General features: G+C 37.5%; 1 protein-coding gene across 1 annotated transcript; it reads right to left on the bottom strand.

The window, feature by feature from the left end:
• Nucleotides 1-4454: 4454 nt before the first annotated feature.
• On the bottom strand, nt 4455-5819 carry LOC115921246 (craniofacial development protein 2-like). Its single transcript, XM_030978531.1, has one exon. The coding sequence runs from the start codon at nt 5817-5819 to the stop codon at nt 4455-4457; it is 1365 nt and encodes a 454-aa protein (XP_030834391.1).
• Nucleotides 5820-18468: the final 12649 nt, after the last annotated feature.

The raw sequence follows: 18468 nt of genomic DNA, 5'->3' as shown, positions 1-18468 counted from the left end.
ATGTTTTCCATTCTTGTAGGGAATCGTTTAGAACATCACTAGATCCCATGATGCCTTCACCGTTAATATACTGTTATCATATTGTATAGTAATAATGACTGCTTTGAGAGACATAGTTGTTTTTTTACGCTCAAGGGGAGGTAACAATCGTGCTATTGCCCGATTTTCGCAATAGCACGATTGTAACCTCCCCTTGAGCGTATAAAAACAATTATGTCTCAAAAATTAAAGCAGTCATTATTACTTTTATATACTGAAAAAAGAGTCAACTTATGGCACAACCTTGGCTTTTCTCTAGTTTATCTGCACAGTTTTTTTTTATGAGTGTATCTTTGAGAGTTAGACTAGTCTAGATCTAGCCTCTAGGAATCTATGTAGAATTTTCCCCTAGGCCTAATTCCTTACAAATGGCGAAGCTGTTGAGTTTCATAACATCAATAAATACCTTGTCCTGAAGACTTAAAGGATCGTCCAAATCAAGCGAACCTTGCACTTTGTCCATGTCTTCTGCTGAGATAGCTGGTTTGTGAGTCACAACTCCCTTTCCTTCTTGTTTTAAACATTGCTGAAAATACTTAAATCTCATCCAACAGCTCATCATGGATCATTGATTCGGACGACGACCTGGGAAGCACGACCTCTACATCTACGACGAATGAGGCCGACCAAGGTTTACGTGACACCAAGTCCACTCTACAGTTGATTCCAAAGAGGAGGCATCATAATAAACTTCTTCGATGTGTGGCCTATGCTGGTATAAATCAACGTCAAACAGAAGTGATAGTTATCGTGTTAGGTGAGAATTCGTACGTTGCATGAACGATACCTCATCTTCTCGAAGTCACAAGAGAAGACTGAATGCGGTCTTGGACATACTGCAATTTCGAAAACTGGGTTTTACTCATGCTACAATTTGTCAATGAAAGTGAAGAAAGTATGAAGTGACATTCCTCCGGGACAGCTAACGCAAATTACGATAGATATCAACAGATTTGTGTCATATTGTCACAAAATATGTTGTGTGAGAGTCATCGGTTGTTGTTGCTTATAATATCATCAGGTTTAATTTCCTGTATCGGTTCCCATGTTATATACAAGTAAATAGGATTTTTAATGTCAAAAGTAGTGACATGATGAATGCACTTTGATTCTATAGGACCACCGGATCCTCCCTACCTATTAAAGTGGAAAGGAAGGATTGCAGGATGGAGTGTCATCAAACGTGACTTGCCCATCGAACAATGGCTACCCAGCACCAGCTTTCCGATGGCATCTTGGATCAGGGAACGTCACCAAATATTCTAATGCACAGTACTCGAGGAATGTAAATCATACACTGGTTGCAATAAGTGTTTTCAATTTCACCCCCACGGTAGACGATCATGGAGAACTCCTTGTCTGTCAAGTTTTTCAACCAAACGCTTTATCCGTGAAGTTTTGGAATGTCAGTGAGGTTCTTCATGTTCTCTGTAAGTCTGATTTATTTCAGCCTAACCCATTCACCATGTAGATCTTATAAGGAGGAAGGTATGTATAAACGTTACCTCATCGCAATAGAGACATTACAACCATTTACATTACATGGTGTTATCATCATGTTTGCTGTGAGCCGGCGATTACATTTATTTTCCAGTGATTGAATTAAACAAGCAAGGTAAGCTTTTTGTTTTATAAGCTTCACTTGGTTTGATTTTGTTTCCTTTTATAAATAACTATTTTGTGTTGCAAACAAAATTCTGAACCATACAAGTTTGATTCAGATTAATACGTAAGCATAACTTAGTTCTACGTGATGATAAACTGCGGTTATGTTACCCTTGCACAATATTGGTAACTATTACAATATTTATTCATTTACGCTAATCAGGAACATCATCACGAATGGCATCTTCCTGAGCCTCGTGTTATTGTTTCCTGAACGTATTTTTTTCTTTCTAAATACATACATGTAGATTCTCCTGTCATTGTGGATTACTATTTCCGTCGGGTTTCCAGTGGTCACCAGAGCGCCGATGCTATTCTTATATGGACATCAGATAGCAGACCCCTAACCTCAATAACCTGGTTCATGAATGGCACGGAACTCTACAATAGCACCCACCATCAGATTCATCACAGTCATGCGCAAGAAGATACCCTGAGGCCGAGTATTCTGATTTTTTTTAATATTTCGGCAGAAGACGAAGGCAACTATACACGTTTGGCTGAGACAAGACTTGGGAATGGCAGGGCAGCTATTACCTTCTCATATTCTGGTAAACCTTTCACCATCAGACCAAACCGCATATAGGTAAAAGGATTATGTCCTTTAATTCATATAACACATTGCCTGGTACAGTGCTTTGCCAATTATAATCCCAGATAACAAATAAGACAGTGTCATACTGTTACGATTGTATAACCTTGGTAATGAGATGGTAATCCAGTTACAGTTAATATCGGGCAATGTTCCGGTGGACTAACGTGTCGATTTTTATAAAATGTTAAACAAGGTTCCGGTAAAAATTGATTTTGGCTTTACTTGGGTTATACATTGTAAAGCTTATGGCTGTAATTTGGGTGAACGTTAAGTGAGGGGTTTACATTAGGGTTAGTAAGGTAGAGTTTCGGCCTAGGTTTGAAATTTAGATTTCGATTTGTGTACGAAGTGATCGGGTTGTCGGAGGAACATGTTATCTACATCCGTTACAACGACACTTCGGTATAATGTTATAACAATATTAAATGTATTGATTGGATACCTATTTTTATTTTCAGTTAACAAAATGTGTTGTCACAGAACCATCTTTTTGACATTTTTCCCAGGGAGTCCAGATCCGCCTTAGGAGTTCTTTTACTTTACTTTATCAGCCGTTGTCAATCCACTGCAGGATGAAGGCCTCAGCATGATGTTTCCAAATGCCTCTGTTCAGCGCCTGTTGGTGCCAATTTGTCTGTCCCCAGAACTGTTGCAGCTCGTCTCGCCATCTTTTTCTTTGACGTCCCCTGTTTCGTTTTCCCTCGTATGGTGTCCAATGAGTGATTGCTGAGCTCCAGCGATTGTCTTTCCTGCGGCTGATGTGGCCTGCCCAATTCCATTTCCTTCTTTTCACTGTTTTAAGGATGTCCTGGACTTTTGTTTGTTCCCTGATCCATTTGTTTGTTTTTCTGTCTTTGTATGTGATGCTTAGAATACTTCTTTCCATGTTGTGTTGCGAGGCTGCTAGCTTTCTTTCCATTTTTGAAGTTAGCGTCCATGTTTCTGCAGCGTATGAGATTGCTGGGATGATGCACTGGTTATATACCTTCTTTTTCAGGCATAATGGAAGTTTGCCTTTCATGATGGTGCTGTATCTGCCAAAGGCTCGCCATCCAGCTTTGATTCTTCTTCTTATTTCGTTGTCTTGATTTTTGTCTTGGAGGGAGAAACGTTGTCCTAGGTAAATATACTCCTCTACTTGCTCCATTTTGGTACCGTTCACTTGGATTTGTTTTGGATCTTTGGCTGATCCTGCCATGACTTTAGTCTTCTTTATGTTCATTTTGAGGCCTGAAAGTCGGCTTGCATCGTCCAGTTCTTGTAGCATTATTTCGAGGTCGTTTAAGTTGTGAGATATGATGACAATATCGTCTGCAAATCTTAAGTGACTCATGTTTTCCCCGTTTATGTTGATTCCCTTTGATGACCAGTCTAATGTTTTGAAGATGCTCTCTAGGCAAGCAGTGAAGAATTTTGGTGAGCCGGTGTCTCCCTGTCGAACTCCCTTTCTTATCATGATTTTGTTGCTGGCCTTGTGCATTCTGACAGTGTTGTAGCAGTCTGAATAAATGTCTTTAAGGATTTTGATGTATGTATTGTTGATTCCTTGGTCTTGAAGTTCCTTCAGTACTGCGTAGGTTTCTACGGAATCAAATGCCTTTTCATAGTCTACGAATGCTACGCATAGGGGGATGTTGAACTCTTGGCATTTTTCTTTCAGTTGATTAATGGTGTGGATGTGGTCCATAGTTGAGAAACCCCTTCTGAAGCCTGCCTTCTCCCTAGGTTGGTTGTTATCAAGGATTTTCTGTAGCCGGTTGGTGATGATTTTTGTGTACAGCTTATACAGGTTTGAGAGGAGGCTGATGGGTCTGTAGTTCTTTAGATCTCGCTTGTCCCCCTTTTTGTGCAGAATTATCATTGTGGCTTCTTTCCATTGATGTGGTATTCTCCTCGTTTGCATACATACATTGTAAAGTTTGGCTAGTTCCTCAGTTATTGTGTCTCCTCCTTCTTTGATTTTGTCTATAAGTATGCTGTCTGGGCCTGGTGACTTCCCTCTCTTCATTTGATTTATTGCATGTTGAACCTCCCAATCAGTTACAACTGGGATCTCTTCTTGTGGTTCTCCTGGATCTTCTGTCTCTTTATTGCTATTGTATAGTTGTTCATAAAACTCTTCAATTCTTTGAAGTATCTGGTCCTGATCTGTGATTTATTGTCCATTGCTGTCGAGGAGGCTTGTGATTTTCTGTTTTCCATGTGCTAGTTTCTTGAAAGTTTTCTTCAGGCTTCTGTTTTCCTCAATTGTGGATTTGATCATTGTTGTGTTGTAACTACGGATGTCTTCACGTAGCTTCTTCCTTACTGTTTTGCAGGTTTCTACATATTCAACATTTTGGATGCCTATGCCTTCTGCTTTCATGTTCCTTCTTTTTTCCATGAGTTTTCTGGTAGATTCTGATATCTTGTTTTCACGGGTTTTTGGTTTTTTCCCTGCGATCTTTATGGCGGTTTCTTGGGTTTTTTCCACTAGCAGATCAGTCCAAGTTTCAAGGGATCTGTTTCCTTCTTCGTCTGTGCATTTGTCCGTCAAAAGTTGAAATTGGTTTTTCAACTCCAGTTGAAATTCTGTTCTCTTCGCTTTTAGTTTCTCTAGGTTGATGCTACTTTGTTTTGGTTTTAGGAGTTTTTGCCTCTCTAGTCGGGTGTTGATTTTCATCTTGCCCATTACCATCCTGTGGTCACTTCCCACGTTCACCTTGCTGATTGTTTTCACGTCTTGGATGATGTGAGGGTTATCAGTTAGTATGAAGTCAATTTCATTCTTTGTGTTTCCGCCTGGGCTTTTCCATGTCCATTTCCTGGATGCTCCTTTCTTGAAGAAAGTGTTCATTATTTTCATTTTGTTGCTAATGGCAAATTCAAGAAGTCGGTCCCCCCTGTCGTTTCTTTGCCCACTTCCGAAGGGGCCGATTGTGCTTTCTTCTCCTTCCTCTCTTTTCCCGACCTTGGCGTTAAAGTCACCCATGACTATTGTAAACTGTGTTTTACTGCCTTTCATCACGTCCGTTATTTCCTCGTAAAGTTTCTCTACCTCTTCATCGTCGTGTGTTGAAGTTGGAGCATAGACTTGGATAATCTTGATTTTGTATCTCTTATTGATTTTTATTGTTATTTGTGCCAGACGTTCATTTATTCCTTTTATTTCAGAAATGTTACCGGCGATGCTTTTGTGAACTAGGAATCCTACTCCTGCTTCACTCTTATTCTTCTTTCCTATATGGTAGAAATGGTGCCCACTTTTCAGTACTGTGAGTTCTTCTCCTCGTCTGCGGACTTCACCCAGTCCAACGATGTCCCACTTTATTCCTTGTAGTTCTTCCTCGAGTTCCAGTAGTCTCTCTTCTTGAAGCAGTGATCTTACGTTATAGGTTGCAATGTTCAGTTTCCATTGGTGGCCTGTCCGAACCCAGGGATTCTTAGCACCCCCTGCTCCTTGTTTTATCGGGCCGCCACCTTGGTCCGGAACAAATGAGCTGCTGGGGACTGGGGGCCTTTGTTTATTTGTGTCTGTCATGCTGGTTTGTGTGGGCCTACCCATCCACGCTGGCCCAGTGCGGGTTGAATGGGGAGTTCATCGTCGATCAAAACCAGATGAGATCATCTACTAGGAATCGATGATGTGCTTCAGTGAAACATCACTTTGGAGCGTATTACGGGGAAAATCATCGTTAGAGGACATTTTTCTGTATCGAAAAGACAATATCTATGTATTCAATCTTGTTTAAATAATTATTGGAAAATAGATTTATGCTTATACATTGACAAATAATATAATGAATACAGCTCGCCATGAACGAAGGACCACATTATGTAGTTTGGATGTGGACATGGTGCTACACTCATTCATAGATTGTTCTTTATTTATTCATTTAATTCATGGTACAATGTAAAAAGTGATTAGGAGTCATTAGCTGAATTATTAACATTTTACAAGAAAATTAACAAAATAAATAGAATACAATAATGAAAAAGTTATTGTTCACAAAGAAGACGAAAGACCTGGTGCAAAGCTGATCTTCAACAAAACGGAGTTAAGTCTTTTGTCAACTCTGTGTGTTGATACGACAGGCAGCCAGTGAAAACGAGCTCGTTTGATCAAATTATGGAAATGCAAGCATTTGTTTAAACAAACAGAACTTTGTTATTCCTGGCTCATTTTTCCTGATTGATGTGTCATATTAAAGGGCAGAAATTAAACTTTCTAGAAATACGAGTTTCTCCTTTATATTCAGATACCGCCCGCCAAATGACTTTTTGGTTTCCTCTCTTCAAATTGCTTCGAATCACTCATGCGTGAAATATGCATCATATGAGTTGCATCAAATGAAAGAGGAGGATCTAAGCTTTCCAGATGTGTGTCATTTATTAATTATAATTGTGATTAAGTTATGATAAAACATGGATAGTTCTCGGTTTCTTTTTTTTTCTGGGACGCACTGTATAAGGTACCTTTCCTTTTAATTTTTTTCATTTCACCCATACAGGATACCATGCATTTGAGGTGTCTATTCAGACATACAACTCTCTACCAATCATTGGCGAGGATTTCACGATGGTGTCGACAAGTTATTTGGGCAAAGGATAACAATATCGCTGTAGCGTCCCACTCCTGCCGGCCTTATCCTCATGGTACGACGCGCATTCCTGACCCTTCAAAGTTGAGATTGTTGGCAGACTCTTCTACTGGAAATCTTACAATAAAACACATTACAGGAGATGAGAAGAGCAGTTACAAATGCACTATAAGCGGTACATATGAGCCAGCAAATTCATCATTAACTAGCATGCAAGTAGAACCACTGAGTCAACTTGGATGGACCTCCCTCCAGAAGAGAAGAGAGCATCAACGTCTCACCTTACTGTACAAGATGCACTACTCTTTGGTTGACTTTGACATCCACCACTACATCCAACCGGCAACAGTCGTAAGAACTACAAGATCGTCTCGTCCTTACTGTTATCGTGTCATGCAGTCACGAACAGAGCAACATATTCACTCCTTCTTTCCTCGCACTGTTCGACAGTGGAACGCTCTCCCTTTTGAGGTTGTCCTGGCTCCATCAGTGGAAGCCTTCCAGCGACAACTAAAGACCGGGGGAAAGTAAATTCCTGCAATTTGTTTACTGGCACTATCTATATATACACCTTTTACCTGCACACCTGGGCATCCCCATGTCGCCACACACATGCACTCGCACACATCTGCAAGAATCCTGAGCAGTGAAGGATGCAGATTATTTTGAAGAAGATACCAGGTAAAAATGAAGTCTCAACCTCCCCAATTCAGTTAACAAAAAGTAAAGGCTCTTTTACCAGTCAAGTATGAACATGAAAAAGAGCTTAAAGGGAAACCGTTCTTTTTCAAACATAAAACCCAAACAGGCCGGCAAATAATAATAATAATTTGATACAAGGAAACCCTTCAATCAGACATGTCTTGTTGTTCTTATTTTGTTTTTTTATTTGGAGTTATGATTATGTACTACTACAGTTTTTAAATTATATTCGATGACAACTGTAACTCACACCTAATATTTTTTTTGTAAATGATTGTATGTAATTTTAAGTAGCAAACTTTGAAATATTGTTGTAAGCGCAATTAAAGATTCAATTACATGGAAGTAAATTATCAGAGTGGAAAAGTACAATTTAGAGTGAGCTGTATTCATCGTGAATGTTCCCTCTTTTAACGTCAGTTGCGGCCTATTGGCTCTTTATCACGGATGAGAGATCGATGGGTCATTACCATAAAAACGTATAACTTCACATGTGAAGCAGACTGGGTAAGGCCTCCTGTAGTACTGGAATGGCGTATACCAGATGATGTAACCGTAGTTAGTCAGGACCAGTCTGATGCTGTACGAGACAACGGTTATGTCTCTCGTAAAGTTGCTACGATCACGCCTTCTAGGGATGATCACGGAAAGATTCTGCGCTGTTCGGCATCACATCCACAACTACAAAATAACCTTCAACGCTCAGTTCACCTGAATGTTCAAGGTGAGTAAACGTGTTTAAGTAGAGGGCACAATCTCGTTGTTGTCTTGTTGTGTCGATGTCATCAAAGCTGAATCCATGTATTGTACTTGTAGATCGTTATGAACTGCTTTACTCAGATATGGGGCATAATATCAATGAATATTTATGAATTGTTTTTCAGAAGATTCATGTTTTCTATACAAGTATGTTTGTTCTATTAATTTGTGCAAAATGTACACAAAAAGATATCTCGTTCCTTTAAACATAATTTAGCGTTTGTTTATTTGTGTATATTATTTTTGTTTTCTTACTGTCTTTTATTAAGTTTTACCATCTAGCATGTTACTTTTTCAAACCGGAGATTACAAGGAACGTGAATCGGTGTCAGCATTCATTTATGTTCCAGAAGGTTCATCAACTTTAATCACTTGTAAAAGTATTGGATCATTACCAGCGGTTGAACTATCATGGAGTCTTCTTGATGACACCAATAGTATTCTCCGCAACTCAAACCTTTCAAAGTATCGCAATGCTTTAGATGGAAGTTTGTTTGACACCGAAAGTACCATCGCAATAGATCCAGAGAGAAAGCACCATGGAATGTTCTTACAATGCGATGCATTTTTGACGAAGTCCATATTGATCGGCTGTTAGCCAAATTGATCGTGTACGGTAAGTTTTGATTATTCAATATATCGGGAGTCGATCTTCCTTCAAATATGATTGATGGAAAATGCGTTGCATTTTTGGCTTTATCCACCGAAAGTCTCAATCATTACTACAATTTCAAAAGAGCTTACCAATTTAATCATGATAATATATCCAATCATAACGAAATCATCATCGTAGTTATTAATTTGTACACGTCACACGGGACTTGGATAGGAAAAGCGAATGTCTATCAATACGACACTGGGTTGTCACCTCGCTGCATATATTTATACATTACTTATAAAAGGTTATATATTATACCCAAGGAAAACGTGACTCTTTAACGTTTTACACATAATTATACATTCCATTTATATGTAAAGGCCCATCAGATAGTGTTAACATGACCATACCAGACAATCTACACGACGGTATAGAAACCAACGTAAGCTGCAGAGCAGCCAATGGATACCCTGCTCCGCTCATTCATTGGTACATCGGATCAAGAAATGTGACACATGATTCGTCTATCAAGACTTCAGTGAATATGGATGATCGGTATAATACTGACAGCACTCTTACCATCATGCCAGCGAGGATTGGTCATGGGAAACCTCTTCGCTGTCAGGCAGTTCAACTTACAACCCCCTCAAGGCGGTCGATGAATGATAGCATGGTGCTGAACATATCATATGAGTATCCATTTTCATGTAAACTTTTGGTAAGGACATTTTAATAGAAATTGGTCTGTCCATGCGTTCATTAACTATTCTAAAGACTCTTCGGTTGCTCTCTTTTCCTTAAAATTCGAGAGCTGGTGGTTTCCCATCTGAAAGCAAAATGCATATAGATTGATATGATTTTCAATATTTTTATTCCATCTAGATGGCCCAGTTATGTGTGTTTCTTCTCGACGCCTTACATTAAATGAAGCACGTACGGTGTTCATGATGAAATGTACCTCAGACGCCAATCCTCCTGCTTTTATCTTCCAATGGCTATGTAACAGCACACTATTTTCTAACGGCACCCGTAACATATCACTCTCCGAGACTATACCCGAAGGTGAAACGCTGACCTCTAGCGTAGTGGCCCTTCGAAATCCTCTGTCCAGAGGCCCAGTTGTGTGTGTTTCTTCTCGACGCCTTACATTAAATGAAGCACGTACTGTGTTCATGATGAAATGTACCTCAGACGCCAATCCTCCTGCTTTTATCTTCCAATGGCTATGTAACAGCACACTATTTTCTAACGGCACCCGTATACATATCACTCTCCGAGACTATACCCGAAGGTGAAACGCTGACCTCTAGCGTAGTGGCCCTTCGAAATCCTCTGTCTGAAAATCCCTGTGATTTCAAATGCATTGCTTTTTCAAACTGTGGTTCCGGAAGTGCAGTATTTAACTCCACGTTTTCTCGAAAGTAGAATTGGGTTTTTCGTTCTATATTTAGGTTCATTTTTATCTTGTCTTTGCGATTCTTTGTTATCATTATTTAAATTGGAACTTGCTCCACAAGTGGAGCAGGGTGTCTAAACTGTTAGGCTATGGAGATTGTTCGGCCTACGGCACTGCACTGAAGTCGATCCTAATGAAGCCAGAGACTACAGGAATTGCGCTAACATAAGTATGTTTTTGCTATTTAGAGTGTTATGTGGAAGCGTTCTGAAATTCCTGTACGAACCTCATATTTCCCCTTAGATTTAAATAGGCTACCATGTAAATATATGTTTTGAAAATGCGAAAATGAAATTATGAATTTAGAATGCTTACTCTCAGATAAGCAATGGGGACATAACCCCCACCCCCCCCCCCCATTTGAAAAGGGGAGTAGAAGCAGCGATGAAAGACAAATCAATTTGAAATTAAATTGAAATTCATTGACGTGGTTGTTATTTCCAACCCATTCATGTAGTCTTACTTTTCCCACACTCTGCATCCAAATTAGAATGTAACATCACTGTAACTTTGAACTATTTTAGTGAATATACAAACATCAATTGTTCATGTTTAAACATCTTATAAGATCGATAGTTCTAGTTTGAACATATTTTGTTTGAATGCCAGACAATATAAGAAGCCATAGCTTCCCATTTCAACCATTATACGTTTACCCCGATAAATGGATGGTGCTGTTTACGACGCCTTTCCAGTACCCTTTGGAGTCCGGCAAGGGTCTCGGCTCGGTCCTCTGTTAATTGCTCTAAACATTTTCATTCTCATGATCCGTAATGAATTCCTTGAACATCATGCCTATGCCATGCATGGATACACGTATTTATTTGTACTTCAGGCCTGGTGTACTTGCCCAAGAGCGAGGCATTTTAACAATAGAATCATGTGTTGGCTGCACATGTGGATGGATGCTTTATTTTTAAACATGATAAATGACAACAAAACTGAATTGTTGCTTTTTTAATATTGGTACTTTTAAACAAGTTTCCAAACGTTAGTGTGTGCCCTTTATATATTTATATATTATTATTATTACATCATGTTAAATCCACCTTTCTACATCTGCGTACAGTCATCCCAGATACACCTTCTCGGTTCTTCATCGACCCAAACCAGACGACATCTTCAACTCTCTTCGTTGCCTGGCAATCAGGATACGATGGCGGTTTGAAACAAACTTTCACTCTGGAGTACTGTCCAAACAACACGCAAGTGGATAAAGAGGGGTGTGATGTTGTCTCAACAATCACAGGGAGATCATACACATTGGTTGGACTGAAATCATTCACCTGGTACCGGATGACTCTCTGGGCTGTGCACATAGCGTGGCGAACAGTAGCGCAGTTGGTACAGTAGCTTCGACAACTCGTAAGTTTCTAAATAACGAGAAATTCTAAATTGTTCCCGTTTGAACTTTAATCATCCACAAAGGTTTACACATCTGTCGTTACCTGAACGGTTTTTTTTTGTGGTACTTTTTACTTCGGACACTACCTTTTCTGCATACTAAATTACTAATTTAGAAAGAAAATGCTTTTAATGTCCGAATAATTCTATCTATTTATAGTTTAGTCATTAGTACGCCCCCACCACCTCATTCTTAAAAAAAGGTCCCTTTTTATTAACATCTTACTCGAAACTGTTACAAAACACACAAAAACATCATATTATTTTAACCATTCTACAAGCCCATCTACAGAGAATGTGCAACTGTTTAAAACAAAAAATAGACTTATTGTTTGATTGCAATCATTTACAGGCCTATACATTTAGTTAGAATTTTTTATTTTTGTTAATGCTGCATGGTTACTTGTGGTCGGATGAGGAATAATGCGTTAAGTGTATAGCTAATTACATTATTACACAAGTGTAATTCTTACCAACATCCAGTTCAATCTATACTCTACTGTATAATTTATACTATAAGTGTAAGCACTTATAAAGTCATTAAATACGTGCACCTTTCCAATTGATGATGACATAGTTTTGGTGACCTTTGGGAGAGAACTATGCAGTAAACCGGATTATCTAACAGGTTAAACTATTATCATTTCTTTATAATTATTGATAAGAAAAGGAGACTATTTTGAGATAACCTCCATACATTTACCACCAATTCCCATTAATTACGAGAGTTCTCAAGATCTTGATGAAAACGAGGTTTCGAAACACTTAATACATTTTAAGTGGCTAAAACAAAGCAGAAGTCCCATGATACAATGGAATACTCATCATAAAATGCTTCCTTAATTGTATAAGGCACTATGTTAAATATACGTTGAAACATAAAGCCGACATTACCTAGATGTAATCAGCATGCAGAACGAGAATTGAGCATGGGACAGAAAGGGTTCATGTTCAGCTGTATGTATGTGCGTTGGTGGTCGGGTGAACATGTATACACCTTTACGTTGTGGTGATGTCACATGTGTGTGTGTGTGTGTGTGTGTGCGTGTGTTTGCGTATGTATGTTGTGTCGATGAATATGTGCGTGTGTGGGTGGGTGAATGTGAATGTGATTCACATGTGGGTTTGGGTGGATCCATGTGTCGGTGTGTACACATTTACTTTTAGATTCACATATTACATGGATATGGGTGAAGATGGATTCCAATGTGTTGGGTGTATTTAGGTGTACGTGTGCGGGTGTGTTTGCGTTATCAATTTGTGTCTGGGGTATTCTAGTATTAATATATGTTCACTCTGCCAAACAAAAAAAAATCCTCCTACATGGCTTCGTAAAACTCTGCTTGAAACACAGGGGATATAGAAATGTGAAATAAACATCCATACATAAACCATGGTTACAACTAAACGTTACCATATCAAACCGATCTCCTACAACATTGTTTACAAAATAAATATCCACAACGTTCTTTTCATGGTATTGTTTGTCCTAGACTCACCAGTTGAGAAGCAGCCTTCAACTGAAGGTAGTCTCCCTTTCATCACAATCGCAATTGGAGTGATTGCTTCGGCTGTCTTCATCCTGCTCATTTCACTGGGTTTGATGTACTTTTATGAAGTGTTATGCTGTGTGAAACGAAAGAAGGGTATGTCGTAAAGCAGTTGGCCCCCTACATTTACCTAAAACAAACAAAACTACATCCCCCTTTCTTTTTTAAAAGTATCTTCTTTAGGCTTCAATCTTCAACTTCTTGCTACGTTTCCTTTACATTTCAACACCTCTCGATTTCTATTTTGGTTTTATGTTGTTGTTGTTTGTTCCATTTCTCTTTCGTTTTTACTTTTGTGTCTCTCGGTTGCTTCTACTGCCCTTAGAGGGCATTTATACTGACAATTTTGTTTTGGTGTAATTCTAAATACATAATGTTTGTAGAGATTTATCTTCCGTTTTTATTTATTTAACTTCCGGAGTTTCTTTATTTCCTTATTTATCGTTTTTTACGGTATTTACTATTTTTTGATAACTATTTTAATAGCCCGCTGCTACCAACATATGCACTCCTGTTTATCAAAAATAACCCTTACACTTTCACATCTATCTACCAACTGTGTTAACCGATATATTATCCCATTTTCTTTCCTTATATCTCGTACATTGTGCTTGTAGTAGCTGTAGCATTCATGATGACAAACAAAAAGTGTTAATACTCAGACAGGAATTGAGGTATACGAAAACGTGGGAAGAAACACAGTATTATATTAGTATTATAGTTCCAAACAGGTAAAAATAAATACTTCAGTTATAACGATCAAAAAAAGAAAAAAGGAGAAATTAACTGCCAGTCAGAAAAATATGAAGTAGGATACTTTAAACTTTGTTTATATTTTCATGATAAGAACAGAAATATAAACATATTTCCCTGCAAGATTAAATCTTTATATTTTTTACATTGTAAGGTAACATTTTCGAGTAGAAAGTGTTTAATTTAAACAGATCAATTCAGGGAGATATAAGTAGTTATCACGTATATTTTTTCAATATAAATCACGACCTTCTAATCACAGTCAAACTTTTAAAATGAAGTACCTATGCTAAATTGTGTGCTTGAGTTAACAGGATTTTTCTTTACATTACATTTTACTATGTGCACTCCCAGCAGACATTGGAAAACACAATCAGCCAGAAGGCCGAAAGGTAGGTCTATAATTTAACATTACTTATTGATATGATATTAACAATAGTATTAAGGAGAAATCAAAATAGAATTACTTAAACAATCATAGTTTCCTCTTGTGATATACATGCACATCGGTTAATGTTTAAATGCGGCATGGCGAAACAACTTATCTCCAAAGATTTAGCATTCTTAACATAAATCATACATGTTAATGACCCAGTTAAATCATAAGTGTCAAGTTGATTAGTAATTGTTTTTTTCTTTGTTTTCAATTAAAATTTAATCAAAATTGAAGATCAGTTGCTGAGCTGCTTTGAACAAATCTGAATTTTAGAATGCACGGCAACTTACGTTTTGGGAAAATAAAAATGAAATGAAAAAAGTAATATTTACTGCTTGGTCACTTTGCTCATACACTTAATTAAACCCTTATTCAAATGTTGATTACCAAATCTCAGGTTCGGTCGAAGAAATCTTGTTTGTATTTTGAACAGAGAAACCTTATAAAGGTCGGGGCAAAATATTTATGTTCGTCCCAGGCGCCATATTTCCTTTAAATATACGCCGCTGTGTTTTAGTTAGCAACAATGCTTTGCCTCTTTGAATTACAAGCTACTGATATACTCAATTTATTATAAAAAAAAAAGGCTTAGGTACCGTTTAAAGGAAATTTAAGTGCAAACCATTGATACATAGGCCTACTCTGAATAATGGAATAATATATTTGATATTTTGAAATTCACTTTACGTATTTTGCTTGAAAATATTATTGTAGGCGGACCAGGGAGAATATGCTGAAATAGCACCAGTACCTCCATCTCACGCCTCCAAATCAACTACAAGCGACTACATGGACTTGAAGCCTGTTCTTCGCACCAACAATGACACAACTACAAGCGACTACATGGACTTGAAGCCTGTTCTTCGCACCAACAATGACACAACTACAAGCGACTACATGGACTTGAAGCCTGTTCCTCGCACCGAAAATGACACAACTACAAGCGACTACATGGACTTGAAGCCTGTTCCTCGCACCGAAAATGACACAACTACAAGCTACTACATGGACTTGAAGCCTGTTCCTCGTACCAACAATGGCACAACTACAAGCGACTACATGGACTTGAAGCCTGTTCCTCGCACCAACAATGACACAACTACAAGCGACTACATGGACTTGAAGCCTGTTCCTCGTACCAACAATGACACAACTACAAGCTACTACATGGACTTGAAGCCTGTTCCTCGCACCGAAAATGGCACAACTACAAGCTACTACATGGACATGAAGCCGATTTCTCCCACCGACAATGACGAATACATCAGTCCTAGTGATACTCGAAAGTGTCCTGAGGCTGTCTATGTAAATAGAGACATGACCGATGAAAGTGTGCTGCAAAACGACCCAGACAATCAAGATTGTGTAAGTCCTAGTTCTACTCGAACGTGTTTTGGGGCGGTAAATGTGAATACAGACGAAAAGGCGTCTAAAAACGAACCCGGTGATCCCCAATATATCAATACCCTTCCCACAGCACAATAAGCTAGTGCTAAAATAACCACTTCATATATGAACATCAATCCCATACCGCCTATGTCGTCTCCGTAACATATTTCATTCACGATAAATAAGAGTGACGCACTGGGTAAATCAAAAGTTAAAGTGCTAACACATGAACGTAGCCTAATCGGAAATGGTACAAACATCCCACTTAATTAGCAATAAAGAGTCCTTTTTTCAGAAAAAAAGGAAGCTTACACCGTCAAAAGCTTTCGTGGAGAACGCTCAAGAACATAAAGAAAAAGTAGAACTATAAAATGTATGATGCCCAAAACTGCACGAGAAGGCTTATACATTGTTTATGATTCATGTACTTTTCTTTAAGATAATATTGTCATGATTGTATCGAATTTTATCACACCTCTGAATCTACTGAGTAAATGAGTGAACGAGTAAATTACACTCCATACTTAAGTAGTACTATTAAATCAATATTAACATAATGCAGCATGCTATGTATTTAGATTGATATCTGTTATGTATAATCATAATTTACTCGAAAGGTATAGATCTTTTTTTATTCGGTTCCATCATCACATTGTAAATAATTTCACATTCGATGTTAGAACATACCGCTAATGCATGAAGACATAATGTGAAAAGGCTGACCCCTACCATAACACCATCATCTATTGCAAACGTTGCACAAGTGATTCGTGTGTATTAAAACAGTTTTACGTAAATGTATTAACCTCTATATCCATTTCCATGATTATCTCTGCATATATACTTATCACGTAAACATCTTAATATATCTTTTTGCTGGTTTATAACGAACTATAAATATTAACTGATTCAAAAGAATATGCTGTAAATATTTAATTATACCTACTATCGTATGTTTTTAGGATTTCTTGCATCGCTTTTGTTACTATAATTTCAAGTAGGGTTTATATCTGTCACATTTACATGAATTTGAAAATCGGACTTTAGTAAGCTTAAAGTGTATGATAAATGTATATATTAAAGGATGATTTTTAATGAAAATTGATGGTTTAATAATTGTCGAAGGATATCTGTTAAATATTTCATTTTAAAGCAACTACTAAATAAATGTAGCAAAACCATGTAAGATATCACAACCTACTGATCTGCAGAGGTTTATAATGCACTGTGTATCGATTGTATGCTATATTTAAACTTGTATGGCACGACTTGCTTTTCATTACAACTACTTACTCCCAAAGTAGATTTAATCTCCTACTCTGGCCTGTAAGTCTAACCGCTTACAGTATCACATTGTAAGCACCACTGTAAACAGATGACGAATACTACATTTCCATGAGTAACACTTTAAAAACATTCACTTGTAACCATTACATGTATGTATAGAGTGTGTTGTTTGAATAATGCAATATCTCGGTCAAGTGTTGGACAATTGCAATGTTTAAACAATTAAATGATAAATGTTAACTTGTAGTTTAACAATGGCCTCTTTAAATTCATGTGTATACAATTATCTGTAACTGTAACCTGTAGCTTTAAAATGTACAATCAAATTAAATTATTTTGTTTTCTTCTGCTTAACAGTAGTGCTTGATAGGTTGAGAATGGATTCAAATATCTAGGATTTTGTAACATAGTTAATGATTATAGCTATAATGGCATATATTATAATTATCATATAAGCTCACATGTACATGTATGTACTTCCATAAAATTACCACACCATTGCACTGTTTCACTCTGAATGAGATCAGCATTTGTAATATAGACTGCAATAAAAATCGACATTATACGAATACAAATAATATGAATGTAGCAAAAAAAGTCTTGCATTGTAAATCCTGGGAGACTTCAGGTTATTTATACATTTAATTGCATTTGTAGCTGAGCAAATCGAATCATTAACTAATCGTACTTGTATACAACAAAGGTAATCAATATTGCTTTTGGGGTATTTCAATTTTACTTCATCACATGAGGATATCCGTCTAGTGGACACTAAATTTATATTGATCAGTAATTATTATAATTGGTATAGTCTGTCTGTATTTCTGTTCGTTAAGGTCTATTTCCGAAATATTTTTTGATTTATCGACAAATCCATTTGTTTAAAGCATTCGTTTTATTTTTGCATTGCACTGAGTGCACTGCATGACAGACCTGTATCAAATGTAATCCTTTTTTTTTAATGCATTTCAATAAAAGCTGCACAGATAAAACAATGATGAGGTTTTAACAGTTTATATTTACTTGTTACACTATACTATCACAGGTACTTACAATGTATTTCAATAAAAGCTGCACAGATTAAACAATGAACCTTAAAAGGTTAATGATTAAGCTGCCGCGTGTATTATTTTCTCTGCTTTCGAAGGGCTTGAATCATTTCCTCTTCCTTAAATTATTCGATGCCACAGCAAGCCTCAGATGCAGAGTCGATGGCCCTGGTATCAGCAGGCTCTAAAATCTTGTGTGAAGTGGA

This window comes from Strongylocentrotus purpuratus, unplaced genomic scaffold (assembly GCF_000002235.5).
Source record: "Strongylocentrotus purpuratus isolate Spur 01 unplaced genomic scaffold, Spur_5.0 spur5_scaffold_1, whole genome shotgun sequence".
Taxonomy (NCBI): domain Eukaryota; kingdom Metazoa; phylum Echinodermata; class Echinoidea; order Camarodonta; family Strongylocentrotidae; genus Strongylocentrotus; species Strongylocentrotus purpuratus.
The sequence above is the reverse complement of the archived record's forward strand: the minus strand, read 5'-3'. Positions and strand labels throughout refer to the sequence as shown.

What these genes read in the sequence shown, in the direction of transcription:
- LOC115921246 (XM_030978531.1), bottom strand. Translation starts at nt 5,819, where the DNA reads ATGACAGACACAAATAAACAAAGGCCCCCAGTCCCCAGCAGCTCATTT.